The sequence below is a fragment of the Coffea arabica genome, chromosome 4c, assembly GCF_036785885.1.
Source record: "Coffea arabica cultivar ET-39 chromosome 4c, Coffea Arabica ET-39 HiFi, whole genome shotgun sequence".
Classification (NCBI taxonomy): Eukaryota; Viridiplantae; Streptophyta; class Magnoliopsida; order Gentianales; family Rubiaceae; genus Coffea; species Coffea arabica.
Genome location: NC_092316.1, coordinates 14484859 through 14503478, shown reverse-complemented (window position 1 = coordinate 14503478; position 18620 = coordinate 14484859). Strand labels below are relative to the sequence as shown.

At 35.2% G+C, this 18620-nt stretch overlaps 1 protein-coding gene and 2 long non-coding RNA genes across 3 annotated transcripts; all 3 read left to right on the top strand.

Annotated features, from left to right (window-relative positions):
• Positions 1-641: 641 nt before the first annotated feature.
• Positions 642-1781, top strand: LOC140004929 (uncharacterized). Its single transcript, XR_011812747.1, has 2 exons — positions 642-798; positions 1333-1781. It is a non-coding gene; the product is annotated as an uncharacterized lncRNA (long non-coding RNA).
• Positions 1782-5942: 4161 nt separating this feature from the next.
• Positions 5943-10413, top strand: LOC140005306 (uncharacterized). Its single transcript, XR_011813092.1, has 2 exons — positions 5943-6738; positions 9890-10413. It is a non-coding gene; the product is annotated as an uncharacterized lncRNA (long non-coding RNA).
• Positions 10414-14937: 4524 nt separating this feature from the next.
• LOC140004703 (uncharacterized) lies at positions 14938-17851 on the top strand. Its single transcript, XM_072044843.1, has 3 exons — positions 14938-15036; positions 16052-16457; positions 17412-17851. Exons 1-3 carry the CDS (start codon positions 14938-14940, stop codon positions 17849-17851), a joined length of 945 nt encoding a protein of 314 aa, XP_071900944.1.
• Positions 17852-18620: the final 769 nt, after the last annotated feature.

Genomic DNA, 18620 nt, shown 5'->3' with positions numbered 1-18620 from the left:
AAATTGATCCATTTTGGCTAAAATTAGTTCTAAATACTGCTTAATACTTAAATGAGATATTTGCCCCTTTTACTAGCACATTTTTTGTTATTTTTGTAGGAGTTGAAAATGGATTTCAGTTTTGACAAGAAATAGGCTTACATTATTATGATTGAAGTCCTAAAGTTCGCAACGATGATGAATTTCTAAAGTAGTTCGAGTCACTAGAAAAAGAAAAAAACTTGTCGAAAACGAAAGTCGACTCGAATCACTCCGAACAATCAGACCAATTTTTGGAGGGATTATTTGAAGGGATTAGAGGCAGAAAATTTTAAGTGAAACAGGGGACAAATCCCTCCAAGGAATTTGGCCGAAACTTTGAGGGATTCTGGTCAACAATGACGGCTTTCACTTGAGCAACTTGTTTTCACCTCCATTCTTTCATACTTTTTAAGGGACAAATTATAGAAGATTTACAGCTGTAAAAGGGAGATTCTAGCAATAATTATTGACTTTATTTCTTCTATAATGATGTGATATAACTTGGAGTCAAAATTATTGACTTATTTGGAATTGTGTTCACATTGAAGATGCAAGTGAAGGACTTGAAAATTTCTCTATAAATAGGAGCTTGTGTCTTCATTTTGAAGAGGTTAGAGAGAGTGAAGGAACACCACAAAAATATAGTTTCTTAACTCTTTAGTTTAGATAGTGTAGGAAATAGTTTAGTTTTAACTAGTTTATCCTTTCTTGTATGTTAGCTAAATGAAAATGAAGTTAGAGGATGAAAAAGGCAAGAGGAGAGCTCATGTGATAAGGGTTAATCTACCTTCCCAACTCTTTATCTTTTGTAATTGATTTTAAATTTAGTTAATATGCAAGTTTTTGGATTTTATATTTATTATGTGTTTCTAAAGTTTATGCCTTGGGTTTTGATTGAAATTTCTATAATTGTATTGGGTTAATTTTTTGGCTATTTGATACTATTACTTTAAGCAAGTTATTCAGTATTTTTGCTTCTCTAAATCATGATTAACTTGGTACCATTAATTGTAATTAACTAAAGGTGGTATTTCTTCAATAAAAATTGGAATTTAACACTAGTTCAAGAAGTACTAAATCTAGGGAGTACACTCACGAAAGTAGAGGTACGCCTTCATGGATTTAGTGATTCATTTCCTGTAATTTCATAAAGGTAATGAATTTGTAGCTAAATTTATAACCACAAGAGTAGGTATAGATGATAGAGCAATTGTTGGGCACATTTTGCACTATTATTCTGTCCTAATTTTGGCTACTTACTGTGCTAAGTATTGAGATTTTGCTCATATTTCATATTTGTATGAATTGTAGGTGGATGGTATAAAAAGTGCTTTCACGAGGCAAATTTTAAGAAGACTCTCTATTTCATGACATGCTCACGCCAGAAACTGAGTGCACCTAAAAGCCGGAATCACAGAATTGGTAAAACAAGTGAAATATCAGGAAACCAAAAAGGGCTCGTGGGCCGCGGAGTTGCATGGGATTAAAACTCTTTTCCAAAGAAGAAGTAGAGGCAAACGTTTCTTTTTCTTTTGCGGCGGCTTCAAAAGGCTAATAGAAAAGCCAGATTCACGTCTAAGGAATCAATAGATTAGCTTTTAGTTTCTTCCTTTTCGGTCAGACGTTTTCCTTTCTTTTCGGTGGCCAATAGAAACAAAGCCAGATTCACACGGGCCTAGTAGATTAGCTTTATTTCTTCCTGGAGAGCAATTGATGATTTGCTATTGCTTTTGTACGAATTGCGTATGACTTTTGCTTGATTCCTTTTCTTCTCCGGACAGACACGAAACAAGAAAAGAGACTTAAAGGCTTTTCCTTTTGCTTTCTGCGTTATTTCACTTTCCCAATTCTTTGACAATTGCGTGGATGTTATCAATCAAATCAAGCGAAAGTGACACGATGAGGAACGGCTAGGTTTCTCCTCTACCCAAAGGTCGACGCGAAGGCACGGTCCATAATATCTGTGAGATCTAATCGAATTCTCATTAATTGAGTATCAACGGCCGGATATTTAATTTAATATAATAGCCTACTGTCACGTTAATTAAATTGAATCCGTAATTGTTCGTTTAGTTGATAACTAGTGACAATCACTATAATTGGTTTTATGTTGGAAAAACAGAAGATCTAATTTAAATAAACCCTCTTAGCGTGTTTATTGGTTAGGGTTGGGTTTTTCTAGTATTAATGCAACTAGATAATTAAATTCCTACGATCGTACCTAGGGTTATTTTCTAGTTAGAGAACTAGTTAATGGTCGTGCCTTGACTGTCAAAAAAGTAAGGAAGAACTGTTTGTCAGAACTTGTTGATAGCTATAACCAACCTAGTGATGGATGAATAAAATATCTTTGCATCGATGATAATTTAATTGGACCGTACCTGAAAAGTTGATCCTTTGGGTAAAAATTTATTAATTGCTATTTTTAGTAAATTGTACTTGTTGAGTTAACTTTTGAATTTTGTTTGTTTTATTTTCATTTTCATTCCCTTAAATATCCCCCAATTTTATTCTATTGATCTGGAAGAAACAAATTATCCCCAATCCCTGTGAATTCGACCCTACTCACCACTATATACAAAATCTGTAATTCTCTTGAGTAGATAATTATTATTGCACAGGCTCGATACCTATCAATTTTTGGCGCCGCTGCTGGGGACTGGTGTCTGATTAATTTGTTTCTTTTTGAGTTCATTTTTTTATATTTCTCTTATTTTTTTATAGTTTATGGCTGCTAACATTCCGTATTTTGGTGATATACTGGATTTTATTTCTAGAAGGAATTATGAGACTCATGCCTTTTCTAATGATCAATAGATTGTTGTAAATTGTAGAACTTATCTTGTCTCGGATCATTCAACTAACATATATCCTGCATTTCAAGATGGTTTAGGTATTCTAATAGATACTTTTGGAGATTTTCTACCTCAATATCAAACATAGTATGACCCTTATTCAAATGGGTATGATCAAAGATGATGGGATGATTCCAACTTTAATTATGAACAAAGGCCAATAGGTTTTCAACAGTTAGAGTCTCAAGAACTGTCATCCATGTCAGGTATGTCTTTTAAAGAAATAGTGAAATTAGTGGCCGCTAACACAGAACAATTTCAACAGGAGATACAAAGGATGGAGATAAAATTGGCATCTACAATGAGCAAATTGATTTCTCCAGTTCATGAAGAATTGCCTTCACAGATGATTATCGATCATGATGAAAATGAGAATGCAATTATCTTGACAAATGACATGAAACTGCAAGAGTCTCAAGAAAAAAATCTAACGATGCAGTTGAAAGGGGAATTAAAGTACAAGAAATGGAACCCCAATATCAAAGTGTTCAAGTGGATGAATCCAGTGAATAATCTCCAAATGCGGTGACATCTCCTCCAGTTCTTAATCAATATTTACCTAACTCTTATTTTTCAATTCCTATTAGTGAAATAAATTTTTTTATACCAGAAAATTTTGAGTTTCATGACAGGAATAAGTTAAGAGTTGCGATGGAAAAATATCTCGAACCAATAAGTGCTCGTGATGGAGGAGTGAGTGAAGATTTAAGATCATCATTTCTTTGTTTGGCGCCATCGACTAATCTATAGAAGACCATATCTCTTGCGCTAAAGGATTACTCTATTTACGAGGGATATCAAGGATACATAGAAGATGAAGCACTGAGACGAACTACACGATTTTATCTTCCGTGAATAAACATGACGATGTCTAGCCAACGACATTAAAGAGAGACGCTGTTTGGGAGGCAACCCAAGGCTTCTTTTGTTTTAGTTTTCTTATATATTTGAAATTTTTGTTAAGTGTTAGTGTCATTTAGTGGGTTGTTGTTTTGTGGCAAGAAACTGGCAGTTAGACATACCCATGCTAGTTGGTCACGCCTAAGGAATGAAGCTTTGGAATTGACAGTCAGAAAAATATAGCTTCCAAGGTGTGCCCACGCCTTCCAGCCTTTGCGCCAACGAAAGTCAAAGATTGACCAGAACCCTCTCTAATCCCACTTTCTACTTTTCTCTTTTCTTGTCTTGTATGGTCTTATCAATTTCCATTGTCTCAGCTTCTACTTTTCAATTTTCTTTGTTTTGTCTTAGTCCAAGGTTTTCCCCTTGTCTACCGCCGCTATAAACTCTCTCTCTCTCCTCCTCGTGCCATCCATTGCACGCCGCTGCCCGTCCCACCATCACTATCTCTCTCATCAGACAGCTTTCTTTGCTCACATTGGATTCCAACCACCTCACCCTCCTCCGCCTTAGTGTCTCGCTGCACCCTCTCGGTGGTCAGGGAAGTTTCTCTTCTTTTCTCCTTATACTTCATTCATTTTTTCTACATTGAGGACAATGTAGGTATTAGGTGTGGGGGGATGACTTCCATTATTATCTCCTTTTGCTTTGCTTTTAAAACAAAAAAAAAAAGAGAAACACAAAAAAAATGAAAAAAAAGAGGAGAAAAATGAAGAAAGAAAAAAGTGTAGTTAGTTGACTTCTCTAGTCCTACATTTGTTAACTGTTAAAGCATGTTGCTATAATGGATTGCACAATCAAGGTGCACGGGTATATGGTTATATATACTAGCTATGCATTTTGTTTTTCCTTGACAATAGCGTTGAATGATGAATATGCTGGACTTGACCCATTCTTGAAACTTTTGGGAGGTCTTGAGCCATGCATGAGCACATTATTCTTGTTTGCTTTTTTTGTTTTTTGCTTGATTGAGTGGGTATCACACATGGTATTGGCATTCTAGAACTTGCTATTTTATACATGTCGAGACCACATTTTGTTGAACTGAATGCATTTGAAATGATAAGAATATTTAGGATTTAACCTTCTTTAACTTTCTAAAAATCATGCCTTCATCTTGTCTTCTAATAGTGAACCAATTTGAACTGTTATCCTTCTCTTCGTTTGTTAGCCATGTTTGATAACCCAGGATCTTTTTAGACTTGCTTGTTTAACTTTGTGTCTTTAAGAGATGTCTGAAATTTATTGGTTGAGCAAGATAAATAAATCTAAGGTCACAAGTGTTGTTGGAATAGAAGCTGTATGGTGTTGTTTCTACGCATCTGAGATCGAAAGCGAAAAAGAAGAAGAAGAAGAAAAATGGAAGAAATTGTCAATAAGATGGTGAACAGTAGACTCTGGCTTACAGGGCGTTCCCATGCCTTGCAAGACGTTGCCCCTCGAGAAAAAAAAGGGAGAGAAAGAAACAAAAAAAGAAAAAAAATCGAATCAAAACTTGCACAATGGGTATAGCAAATGAAGATGCCTTGTTCGTGGATTTGCTCCAATAAAGCATTGAGATTATGTAGTGAATATCGGACATTCTCTTGGCACATTACGCCTTATTTTTACCTTCTTACCCCGCCTTTTACGTATGCCCCATTACAACCCTATTAAAGTCCCTTTGATTTGAGTATTTAGTTCATTTTTGAGTAGTGGAGATGTGATAAATGTGCAAGCCTATGGTAGTGCCACTCCATGATGTCGATTGTAGACACCAAAATTTTAAATTATTGTTATTTTTTTTGGTGATAATTGTTATCTATTTTTTTAATCTCGTAGCATTTCAGATCATTATTATTGTTACTTATTATTTTATTGTTATTTTTATTTTTATGACCCAGTTGTTTATTTTTATTTTTTAAGACTTTCTAGTATTAGGATTTATCGAAAAAAAAGAGAGAGAAAATTGTTCACAAAAATATGTTTATTTTCTTTTAAATTCAATTTGTAGCATTTTATTTATCTTGTTAAAATTATTTCATTATGTGTTAAAAAGAAAAAAAGAAGAAAAAAGAGGGACAAGCTCACGGACCATGAGAAGCATAGGATCCTAGCCCTTTCTTCATGTTACAATTCAAGAAGAAAACTGCACGGAAAAATTGCAGAAGTAAAAATGCAGCTTAGCCCATTTCATTTTCCGCCGTTTTTCCATTGTTTTTCCTTTACCCTTGGATTACCTTGACTTCATCCTACCTGGCTCTCATCTGGAATGAAGAGCGATTGGATGGCCATAGAAAAGTGGTGAACCAAGATTTATCAAGAGCCGTGAAAATCAGGGTTTGGGGGATATATAAAGAGAAAGAGTGACAGCTGGAAAAGGGGTTTTTAGAGGGAGAAAAACCGAGAAGGCTAAGAGAGTAATAGAAGGTTTTGGGTCAGCTAGGTTTTTGGGACAGGGTAGAAAGAGCCGAAAGGAAAAAGAAAAGAGCGGCGGTTAAGGAGAAAAGTGGTGGCTACGGCTGAATAGAGAAGGGTAGCTTCGAGAGGTCTTCGGTTGATGGAGTAAGAAGAAAACTATCGGGCAAGAAAACAAAAAAAGGGACCCGCGGCTAGGTTTGAAGGATCTGAAGGTAAAAAGAGAATAGGAGCTTGGCCGAACAAAAGGGGGAAGCCAAAAACAGAGAAAAAAAAGAGAAAGATCCAGGGGGCAGCTTCGTGAAGAGAAGGGAACAAGCAAAGAGGGGCCAGAGGAAAAAAAGTCCAAAGAGGTGGCGGACTAAGGAACAAAGGAAGAAAAGGGCCTTCGGCCAAAGGTGGAACGGAAACAAGAAAGAAAGCAATGGCAGCAGAAACACCGTCACCGCCTTCCTCCCCTGCTGCCATCCCCGAGACCCTCGTTCCAAGAACCACCGCCGCTCATGCCGCCACCACCTCACCGAACCCACCATCATCACCAGCGAAGTTTCACCAAGCAAATGCTGTAAGCCGTCCTCCCTCTTTGAATTTCAATTTTCCATTTTAGCACAAACATTGGAAAATCTCAAAGCATGTCTGCCGTGCACTTGTTCAGTGTAAATTTCATGTTGATGGCTCACGATTTTAGATTGTATGCTTTGTATATTGGTTGGACTGGAATCTCCTGTGTTTTGACAAATTTTTTGGGCTGGTTATAGATTCAATTAACCTAAGAATCGATGATGTTTTTTTATGCCCATTTGGTGTTTGAAGAAATGCCTGATAGAAAAACTTTGAATCAAAGCAGCAAAAATTGATGAATCTTGTGTGGATCTATGTGTGAGGTGCGGCTCTGGTCAATCCAAAGCTGGCCGAATATCATTGATTTGGCGGAGAAAAAAAGAAGTTTTTTTTTTTAGAAATTTGCATGATCGGACATTCTTTCTTTTTGTTTTTTATCCTTTCCTTTGTATAAATTTGGGTTGCGCGAGTTTCATTTGACATTTCGGATGTTCTTCATCTACAAAGAAAGACAAAAATGGTAGATTGACGTCTGATTTGTTGGGGAAGGAGACCTTTTGGTCTAAAATTGCAATTTTAGTCCCTCCATTTTCTCTTCATTTTGTGATTTGGCCCCGGGGTTCCCGAACTTTATAATTTTACCCCCAAAACTGTTATAATTCATTCAATTGGGTCTCTGCCACAATTGCAAATTGAACCTTGAACTTTATCGTTCCTTCAATCTTTGTCCCAAAGTTTTGGAAATCGTGATTAGGCCCTAACAACTTTCTGATATTTGCGATTTGGTCCTTGGCAGCTTTAATTTCGCAACTTCATTGCTTGTTTGCTTCAATTAGCCACCATACTTTGCTGAAACTGCATTTAATTCACAATCTTAAGGGCTTTATGACCAATTGAGTTTGTGTTTGTATATTTTCTTTAGTTTTCTCAATTAAAGCGATATCTTGACCATTTCTTTGTTTTTGGAGGATAAATAAATAATTTCACTCCATTAGAACCCCAATTCAAGGGAGGTACACCCTATCCCTTATTTCTTACTTTATTTGACTCTATGTGCTCTATGTGACTTTACGTGTTTGATTGTATGACTCTTGAATGTTTTTTATTTATTTCATTTATTTATTTGTTTGCTTTATTGGCTTTAGTTTGGTATATTTATTTTAGTTCAATTTTGATCATTTGAAAGGCAATTTAATGCCAAAGTTGTAATAGTTAGGTTATTATTTTATTTATTTATTCTTTTCTCCTTTAGGTTGTAGTAGGGCCTCCCCTTTTGTAATAGATAGGCCTTATGTGCTATGTGCTTGTGTGTGCCTAGATGCCTATGCGTTTAATTGCTTTCCCTAGGTTTCTACATCTAGATAAGTATGCTCATGTGCTACGTGCTATGTGAAACTATGTGCTTTGCATGTTTACTTGCTTTAGAATTATATCTGATTATATGGATGGAATGTACGTTACCGTGACTAGTCCAATGCTAGTCATGGTCTTCCCCTCGAGCTCTTACAAGTCCAACGCTTGTGAGAAAACGTTAGTAAAGGGCTAGTCCAATGCTAGACCCAATAAGGCCGTCCCTCGCTAGTACACACTCGCATGCATTCACTACATTTCATTCATTTTTCCTTTTAGTATTTCTCATTTTTGCATGCTCACCTAACCTGTCCCTTACATATTTAGGTTTGCATTCTCATTTTAGACTAGCTCATTTGCTTGCATAGGTTAGGGAGTCACCCTGTTGGTAAGGGAAATAGACGAGTATGGCTACACATAGTTTTAGCACGCTTGTTTTCTTTCTAATCAAAAGGCAAATCAAAAGTCATGATCTAGGGTCTCCCCGTACCCGTTTTGCTTGCATTTCTCTAGGACTCATGCATTCTAAGGCATTTTATCACTTTACCCACCATCACTTTGCACTCTCACCATACTCCATTATCACTTCGCACACTCTCACTCTCACATTCTCATTACCACTTTACTCCACTATCACTTCACACACTCTCACTTTATACATTTTAACTCTTCACACTACCACTTTATCCACTCTATCCTTTTGCACACTCTCACATTTACATTTTACTTACTCATTTGCACACCTGCACCTTACACTCTCCCTCATTTTGAACACATGCACTTTTACACACCTACACTTTACATACCTACTTGCACACTTGCACCTAACACTCGTTTTTTTACACTCAAAGACATTTTTGCACACTTTCGTTTTTCTCATTATTACTTGAGCATTCATTTGCATTTATTCGTGACCTCTTTGAGGATTCACTATGGGCTATCACAACTCGTGTGATTAGGATCAATCAAGCTTCAAAAGAGACATTTTGTCCCATTCGAACCACTCATTAGATTTAGGTTTGCATTCATATTAGACGCATCCAAATGCAATATATTTTTTGGTTAGAAATTAAGGAAAATTATGACTAAATCACGCAACTAGCTTAAGTTAGGGTAAAATGATGCCTTAGACTTTGTCTTTGCCTTCCCTTTTATCAACCGTGACTCTCGAACTCGTCTCTCTGATTTTCGTAGGTTAGGAGTCATCTAAAAAGGTTTTTACTTCACTTTTTCAAAACTACTTTTCGAGTGACTTGGTACACCCCAACTCAATACCAAGTGGCGACTCCTGTTTTTCCATTTAAAAACCTTTTTAGATTATTATTTTGGCCAAAATGTCGCATTTAAAAGTCCCATGGCCTTTTCCTTTATTTCTCACGTTCACACACTTCGCATATTCAACACACACTACACATTATGATTTCAAAATGACCTTTTTCCGATTTTCCAAAAAATGGGGCGCGACATCGATTTGAGTGTTCCCATCATTCATACATTTTCTTGAAGGTGACGAGTATAACTATTCATATTCTTTTGGATTACCACCTGTCCCGTATATTCTAATATTGGTGATATTGTCGGGAATGCAGGATATTTGGGTTGGTATAGATGACTATGAAACTGTTGCTATCTTGATTGTGCTTCTGAGTTTCGAAATGTTTGAGGGCAAGCATTATCTAGATGTGAGGGGATTTGATAGAGCAATTATTGGGCACATTTTGCACTGTTATTTTGTCCTAATTTTGGTTACTTGTTGTGCTAAGTATTGAGATTTTACTCATATTTCATATTTGTATGAATTGTAGGTGGATAATATAAAAAGTGCTTTCACGAGGCAAATTTTCATAAGACTCTCTATTTCATGGGGTGCCCACGCCAGAAACTAAGGAATGCACTTAAAAGACGGACCCGCAGGATTGGTAAAACAAGTGAAATATCAGGAAACCAAAAAGGGCTCGTAGGCAGCGGAGTTGCATGGGATTAAAACTCTTTTCCAAAGAAGAAGTAGAGGCAAACGTTTCTTTTTCTTTTGCGGCGGCTTCAAAAGGCTAACAGAAAAACCAGATTCACGTCTAAGGAATCAATAGATTAGCTTTTAGTTTCTTCCTTTTCGGTCAGACGTTTTCCTTTCTTTTCGGCGGCCAATAAAACAAAGCTAGATTCACACGAGCCTAGTAGATTAGCTTTATTTCTTCCCGGAGAACAATTGATGCTTTGCTGTTGCTTTTGTACGAATTGCATAAGACTTTTGCTTGATTCCTTTTCTTCTCCGGACAGGCACGAAGCAAGAAAGGAGACTTAAAGGCTTTTCCTTTTACTTTCTGCGTTATTTCACTTTCCCAATTCTTTGGCAATTGCGTGGATGTTATCAATTAAATCAAGCGAAAGTGACACAATGAGGAGCGGCTAGGTTTCTCCTCTACCCAAAGGTCGACGCGAAGACACGGTCCATAATATCTGTGAGATCTAATCGAATTCTCATTATTTCTTCCAATTCGTTACTATTCATGCATTTCCTGGATTAATTGTTCATGGATATTTTATTGATTGAGTATCAACGGCCGGATATTTAATTTAATATAATAGCCTACTGTCACGTTAACTAAATTGAATCCATAATTGTTCGTTTAGTTGATAACTAGTGGCAACCACCATAATTGGTTTTATGTTGAAAAACTGTAAGATCTAATTTAAATAAACCCTTTTAGCGTGTTTATTGGTTAGGGTTGGGTTCTTCTAGTTTTAATGCAATTAGATAATTAAATTCCTGCGGTCGTACCTAGGGTTGTTTTCTGGTTAGAGAAGTAGTCAATGGTCGTGCCTTGACTGTCAAAAAAGTAAGGAAGAACTGGTTGTCAGAGCTTGTTGATAGGTATAGCCAACCTAGTGACAGATGAATGAAATATCTTTGTATCGATGATCATTTAATTGGACCGTGCCTGAAAAGTTGATCTTTTGGGTAGAATTTTATTAATTGCTATTTTTAGTAAATTGTACTTGTTGAGTTAGTTTTTGAATTTTGTTTGTTTTATTTTCATCTTCATTCCCTTAAATATCCCCCAATTTTATTCTATTGATCTGGAAGAAACAAATTATCCCCAATTTCTGTGGATTCGACCCTACTCACCGCTATATACAAAATCTGTAATTTTCTTGAGTAGATAATTATTATTACACAAGCTCGACACCTGTCAATGGATTAGTTGTAAGTATAATTGATTCACTACGAGAGTAGGTTTCACATGCACAAGAAAATTATGCTATAACTAGTCGAGATAGTAGTACTCAATGATCCAAACGTTGTACTTGCATGAGTAGTTAGGAATACCATAACCAAAGAAATTTTCGTTTGCTATTTTCTTGCACATTTTAGCGTAGTTTTATTTTTTTTCAAGTTGTTGATAGTCTAAATAAGAAAGGACGTACAGTAGTATCGGTAGTTGTCCGTTCTTCTCTGTGCGTTCGACCCTTAATACTCTATACTTAATCATGACTTATATACTTGTAGAAAATCACGTATGGAGTATTTAGAATTTTATAAATGTAGAACTTGACTGTGAAATAAGTTTAATTATTATATGCATACCCTGCGCTCGTCAAAAGATATGAAGTGAATTCACCCATCAATTAGGTCAAATTTGACAAAGATAAGTAAGACTAGTCATGTAATAATGATCATAAATTCAAGTTTAATTACACTAAATCCCCCTATAATCAAGGGTAGGTTGAGCTTTACCTCCATTTATTGGCACTTTGCTCGCCCATCTTCTCAAGGGATACTACTATCTTCTCAAAGAGAAAAAGTGTTTATCTCTAACACTACTATTTTCTAGATAAATATTTTATTCTAATAAAATTGTGAGAGTAAGATAGAACTTAAAACTTGAAGAGTTTCAATTGCCACAAGAGAAAGTTGAACAAATGCATGAAATTGAAACTTAACATTTTATGATGATGAGGCATAGCAAAAGCTCGTGAAATAAAGGTTTCGTAAGTTTTAAAAATATAGTTTTCTCATGGAGAATCATGATGTTTAATCTTGGAGTCCCTAATGATTTATAAATCACATTACAACTTATAGAGATGGTTAAGAACTATAAATCTAAAATGAATTCCATATTTGACAAAAGGAATTAACCTTAGTCAATCCACTTAAAAGTATAAAAGTCTATTTGGTGAAAGAGTGTCTTTACAGTAAAGACCAATATAAAAGTAAAGTGTTACCCATAAAGTTTGAATGGTTGAGAAGTTGCCATTAGAGATAAGCAATTATCTTTAAAGAGACCTTTTGATAGTCAATAAGTTTAAATTAATTTGGATTTACTTGCTTTAACCATGAGTTTTGACATCGTAAATAGATGTTAAAACCACTTTCCTTAAATAGAAATAATAAGTAGTTGTGTATATGACACAACTTAAAGATTTCTACATCTTGTGTGCCAACAAAGCAAGTCTCTATGAGTTATAACATCTGCTTTGATGAGATAATCAAATAGCATGACTTTATTAAAAGTGTGGATAAGCCTTGCGCTTATGTGTAGTTTAGTGGAAGCTTTTACAATTTTCTTGATGTGGACATCAAGTCCTCAAGAAGGGATCTTCTTGAGATTCCAATTAGACCATTATGCATTCTTAACCTAAGAAGTTTAAAAAGTCTCTTGAAGCATTTGTACAAGCTGTTCAAGATGAAACGGGGCCTGAGATACAAGTTGAAGAGTTTCAACTAGAAGAACTAGCTTCGATCAATGTCTTGCAATCAGATCACACATCAATTGGAGTGAATGCGATAGGTGAAGTTGGACAGAGCAACTCCGGTGCTATGACTTGTGTTAACTCTGGCACCGAAGTTTGTTAGGGCTTCTTGGTGCTGCTTGCTAGAAGAACTCCTATGACAACACTAGCACCAACTGCGACACCAGTCTTCATTGGATGCATCTTTCTTATTTTCGTTAGTTTTGTTCATTCCAACATAAAGTTGTTAGGGTTTGATAGTTTTGGATCGTTATTGTGTTATGTCTAATAAAATAGCTGACCATGTTGGTATAATAGGACTCTAGTTTTAGTTTTAAAAAAATTAAGTGATGTAATCCACATCCAAATTGGATTTAGACTTAGGTTCAGTTTCAGGCTATATAAAGCAATAAAATTCTTTATGTAAGTAGATTATCTAGATTTTCTATCAAATTGAGAAGTTGTTTTCTAATTCTCATGAATTTCAAATTTCAATTGACCTATTTAGGGTAAGGATTCTCTAAGTATTCGAAGTGACATATCTATTAATTAATCACCTTGATTGTGATCATCCTACCCAAAGCAGTGTTTCTTTAATTTTACTTCGCATCAAGTTGAGATTGTATTAAGGTTTGCATATTTGGGATTTTGTTAGATCAAGGTCTCCACTTTTAAACCTATTCCTAAACATTCTTGTGGCTTGAATCTTGGAATTACTTCAGGATTCATATCAGCTTGGTTATCAAATCTTGGTTTAAGGAATTAGGTTTTATCCTTCTTTAATTTTCCATCCTTAATAGTTTAGTTTCCATGTGTTTCTTATTTTACTTGTGCTTTATTCATGTCTGTCATATTGTCCATGTTATATCTTGTTTGTCTCCATCACTTATTTCAAGTCTTATTTGTTTCTTTACATTTGTGGTTGAATTATTGAGAGCTTTTGAAGAATCTAGAATTTCTTAATCTATTAAGATATTGAATTCTTGAATTCTTGGACAATCCTTTTCTTCAAATCGACTAAAAGAGAAATTATTTTCTTCAAGAATCGTTTCTAGTTTGGCAAGAAAAAATGGAGCCGAGTTTGTTGTGTAGAAAAAAAAAGGAAGTTCAACCATTGTTACCTCAAGAAAAGAAGTAATTACAACCTTACGAAATTCCTTTATAGTAGTAAATTCATTCTCAAGTCACAAACAAATTACTGTTTCTTGTATTTCTTATATTTTGAGTCAAATTAGGGTTTCTTAAATTTCTAGATTTGACTTTTGTTTTCACTTTGATCATAATCAACTTAATCATTGGTTGATAAGTAAGATGTGATACTTTGAGATGACATTCTAAATTATCTTTACGAAAGTGAATAAGAAAACTTGAGAAAAGAAGAGAGTAATAGAGCGTTTGAGTGTAAACACATGAGGAGAATGGTGAGGAGATATTTCTAACTTTGTTTTGTAGGTTTACAATGTCTAAAGAAGAATCATCCCTTTGATCCAAAACAAGCTGATGTTGGAAGCTTTGATCTTGAGCTGATCAATGAGTGCTTAGATCAATTTGGAAATACCCAAAAGCAGCAGTCCAAGCATGAGTTCCAAATGCCAAGACATGAACGATGTACGGGTTAGGATCGAGACCATGGTAGAAACTCGCACAAGAAATACTATAGTGATGAAAAAGAATTCGATTGGGTATTGAGGAGACCTCATAGAAGAGCAAATCCTAACAATAGTTCCATGAAAGAAATTAAATTGAAGATCCCATCCTTTCAATGGAAATCAATTTTTGAGGCTTATTTAGAGGGGAAACGACGGATGGAGCTCATATTTTATTGCTATTGGTATACAGAAGTTCAAAATTTCAAGTTAGCAATTGTTAAATTCACTGATTATGCCATCATTTGATGGGATCAATCAAGCATTTGTTGAAGAAAAACAGGAAAAAGGCCAATAGAACGTGGGCCGAGCTAAAAGCAATAATGCAAAAATGTTTTGTTCTTATTCATTATCACCAAGATCTTCACTAAAAGTTGCAAAGTTTAATTGAAGGGAATAAGAGTGTTGAGGATTATGCTAAAGAAACGAAAATAGTCATGATGCAAGCAAATATGATAGAGGAATGTGAAGCAACAATGGCTAGTATCTTTGATGGGTTGAATCAAAAAATTGCCAATGTAATAGAACTTCAGCACTATGTAGAGCTCGATGATATCATCAAAAAGGCTGTTAAGGTGTGACAGTAATTGATGAAAAGAGGTAATCTTAGATTTGGTTTCACTAATCTGACTGCTTCAGTTGCTAGAAACTACCCAAGGAGAGAAGACAAGAGAAAGTTATTTACTATGCCAAAATATAAAATTGCATCGACTAAAATGGAGATGCCTAAGGTATCAACCACTCTTGTACCTCCCAAAGCTCGCAATCGAGAAATTATGTGTTACAAGTGTCTAGGATAGGGGCATATTGCTATTCAATGTCCAAACCGGCAAATTATGATAAGTAATGCCAATGAGATGATTGTGATAGACAATGAAGAGAAATATGAAGGGATGCCACTTTTGATTAAGGAACAGTCTGGAGAAGAGATGTGTAAAGCCTTTAAAAGAGTTAATCTAGTAATTATGCATGCCTTTAATAGCCAAGTGAATGAGGAATTAGATGAGACTCGGGAGGAGAATATCTTCCATGCTCCTCATCATATTAAGGGGAAGATTTGCAACTTAATTTTGATGATGGAAGTTGTACAAATATTGCTCGTACAACTTTGGTGGAAAAGCTTGCTTTATCAACTACAGATCATCTGAGACAATACAAGTTCCAATGGTTGAATAATAACAGGAAAGTGCAGGTTATCAAACACATGCTTATGTTATTCCTCATTGGTGGGTATGAAGAGAAAGTCTTGTGTGATGTTGTTCCTATGCAAGTGAGTTTTATGCTACTTAGACGATCGTGACAATTTGATCAAAACATTAGTTATGATGGAGTTACCAATAGATATACTTTCATGTTTGCCAGCCATCGAATCACTCTTATATCCTTTACCGAGAAGCAAGTGTATGAAGATCAAGTATATATGCAAAAATAATATAAATTAAACTTAGAAAAGAAAAAAAAATAGATGATGGTTAAAAAAGAAAATAGGGAAAAGCAACTAGTCAATCGGCCATTGTAGGGAAAAAGGAGAAATATTAAAGTCTTTTAGCGATAAATACTAATCAATCTTTACTTATGTTATTGTGTAAGGACATTTATGTACTTACTGAAGAGTATGATTCATCTTTGCCATCTATAGTTGTTTTTCTTTTGCATGAGTTCCAAGTTGTGCTTCTTGAGAAGATCTTGAGTGGATTGCCACCGATTAAGGGGATTGAGCGTCAGATCAATTTCATCCCAAGTTCGAACATTCCGAATCTGCCAACTTATCGAAGTAATCCTGGGGAGACTAAAGAGATTCAAAGACAGGTTGAAGCATTGCTAGGCAAGGGATGGGTACAAGAGAGTATGAGTCCTAATGTCGTGCCAGTTTTACTCATGCCTAAGAAGGATAGTGAATGGCAAAAGAGCACCAATTGTTGGGTTATAAATGCTATAATAGTGAAGTATTATCATCCTATACCTCGCTTAAATAATATGTTAGATGAACTATATGGTATGGTAATATCTTCTAAAATTGATCTCAAGAGTTGGTATCATCAAATATGAATGAAGAAAGGAGATGAGTAGAAAATTGTATTTAAGATGAAATATAGTCTATATGAGTGGTTGGTGGTGCTGTTGACTTATCTAAAATTGTTGGTGGTGCGTTGACTTATCTATATGAATAGAAAATTGTATTTAAGATGAAATATGGTCTATATGAGTGGTTGGTGATGTTGTTGACTTATCTAATTGACCTAGTAGTTTTATGCATCTTATCAATCATGTCTTGTGTAATTTCATTAGTAAATTTATTGTGGTGCATTTTTTTTGACGTACTTGTGTATAGTAGAAGTTTAGAAGAGCATGTTGAGTATCATAAGTGTGTATTAGAGGTGTTAAGACAAGAGAAGTTATGTGCAAATCTTAAAAAGTGTACCTTCTGTTCTAACCAACTTATTTTTCAAGATTTTGTTGTTAATTCGTAGGGAATACATGTGGATAGAGCAAGATCCTATATATTTAAGATTGGCTAACACCTAATGATATTGAGCATCATAAGTGTGTGTTAAAGGTGTTAAGGCAAGAGAAGTTATGTGCAAATCTTAAAAAGTGTACCTTCTGTTCTAACCAACTTATTTTTCAAGATTTTGCCATTAATTCGTAGGAAATACAAGTGGATTAGAGCAAAGTCTTGGCTATTCGAGAGTGGCTAATACCTAAGACAGTGGGGGAACATCCAAAGTTTTTATGGATTGGTTAGCTTTTATTAGAGATTTGTAAAAGATTTTAAGACTATTGCAGTGCCATTTACAGCCATAATTTAAAAGGATGAGAAATTCCATTTTGGGGAAGTGTAAAAGAAGTCTTTTAATTTGATTAAGTAAAAGTTAACTAATGCACAATTGTTTTCTTTGCCTAACTTTAATAAAGTTTTTTGAAATTAAATGTGACATTTTTCATTTAGGTATTGGAGTTGTGCTTACACAAAAAAAGAAACCGATTGTGCTTTTTAGCAAGAAGTTAAGTGGAACTGCTTTGAACTATCTCGCATATAACAAAGAGTTGTATGCATGGGTAAGAGCTTTGGAGGCTTGGGAATATTATCTTCGGCCTAAAGAGTTCGTAATCCATATTGACCATGAACCTTTGAAGTATTTAAAGAATCAATACAAGTTGAGCAAAAGACATGCAAGATGGGTTGTATTCATTGATACTTTTACATTTGTGATCCACTATAAACAAGGTCAAGAAAATGTGGTCATGGATACATTGACAAGGAGGTATTCCTTACTCTCTGCTCTTAGTACTAAGCAAATTAAGGAATTATATGCCAATGATCTAGATTTTAGTAAAGAGTATGAAATGACTAAGAATGTTGTAAATGAAAAAGTTTTATCAATTTGAAGAGTATTTGTTTCACATGGATAAATTGTGTATTCCACAATGTTCTTTACCTGAGTTACTTCTCTGAAAGTCTCATAATGGTGGATTAATAGGATACTTTAGTATCACCAAGACATTATCTATGTTACAAGAATATTTTTACTAACCACACATAAGACGGGATGTAGAGCACATCATGGAGAGGTGTATCTAATTTAGAATGGCTAAATCTAGAGTCGAACCCTTTGATTTGTGTATACCACTACATATTCCTAATGAACCAAGGACTGATACCTCAAATGGATATGGTTCTTGGTTTTCCTAGGTCTAGGAATGGTAAAGATGCTATGTTTGTTACAGTTGACTGATTTTCTGTTATTCTTGATTTTGATGATCACAAAGCACTTTGAAATGTTTATCTAATTCTTTTCAAATATAAGTGTTTTGCTTTTTAGAGAATTAGGTACAAAGGTGTCAAGAAAAGAAAATCAACCAAAAAAGAAGCAAAAACAGGGCACTCATGTCGGATGTTCGAAAGAAAGCTGTCGGACGTCCGAAAGGATGAAGAACATCAAAGAGGAAACTCTGTCGGACGCTCATGAGGAAGCATCGGACGTCGGGGAGGATCGGACGCACTTTTAGGACGCACATCGATCGCGTCGAACGTCCGAAAAATTTCGCAAAGTTTTGATGACTCTCTGACGACGTTCGGATGCAGAAGCTGTCGGACGATAAAATCCCATTGGACGTCCGAACGACAACTTGACTGATTTTCGGATGATGTGTTTGG

Bases quoted from the DNA above. Each gene is read 5' to 3' on its own strand.
- LOC140004703 (XM_072044843.1), top strand. From the start codon at position 14,938: ATGGCTAGTATCTTTGATGGGTTGAATCAAAAAATTGCCAATGTAATA. The intron at 15,037-16,051 runs GTGTGACAGTAA...TTATTGTGTAAG, and splicing joins TCATCAAAAAGGCTGTTAAG to GACATTTATGTACTTACTGA. The intron at 16,458-17,411 runs GTATGGTAATAT...TTTTTCATTTAG, and splicing joins TATGTTAGATGAACTATATG to GTATTGGAGTTGTGCTTACA.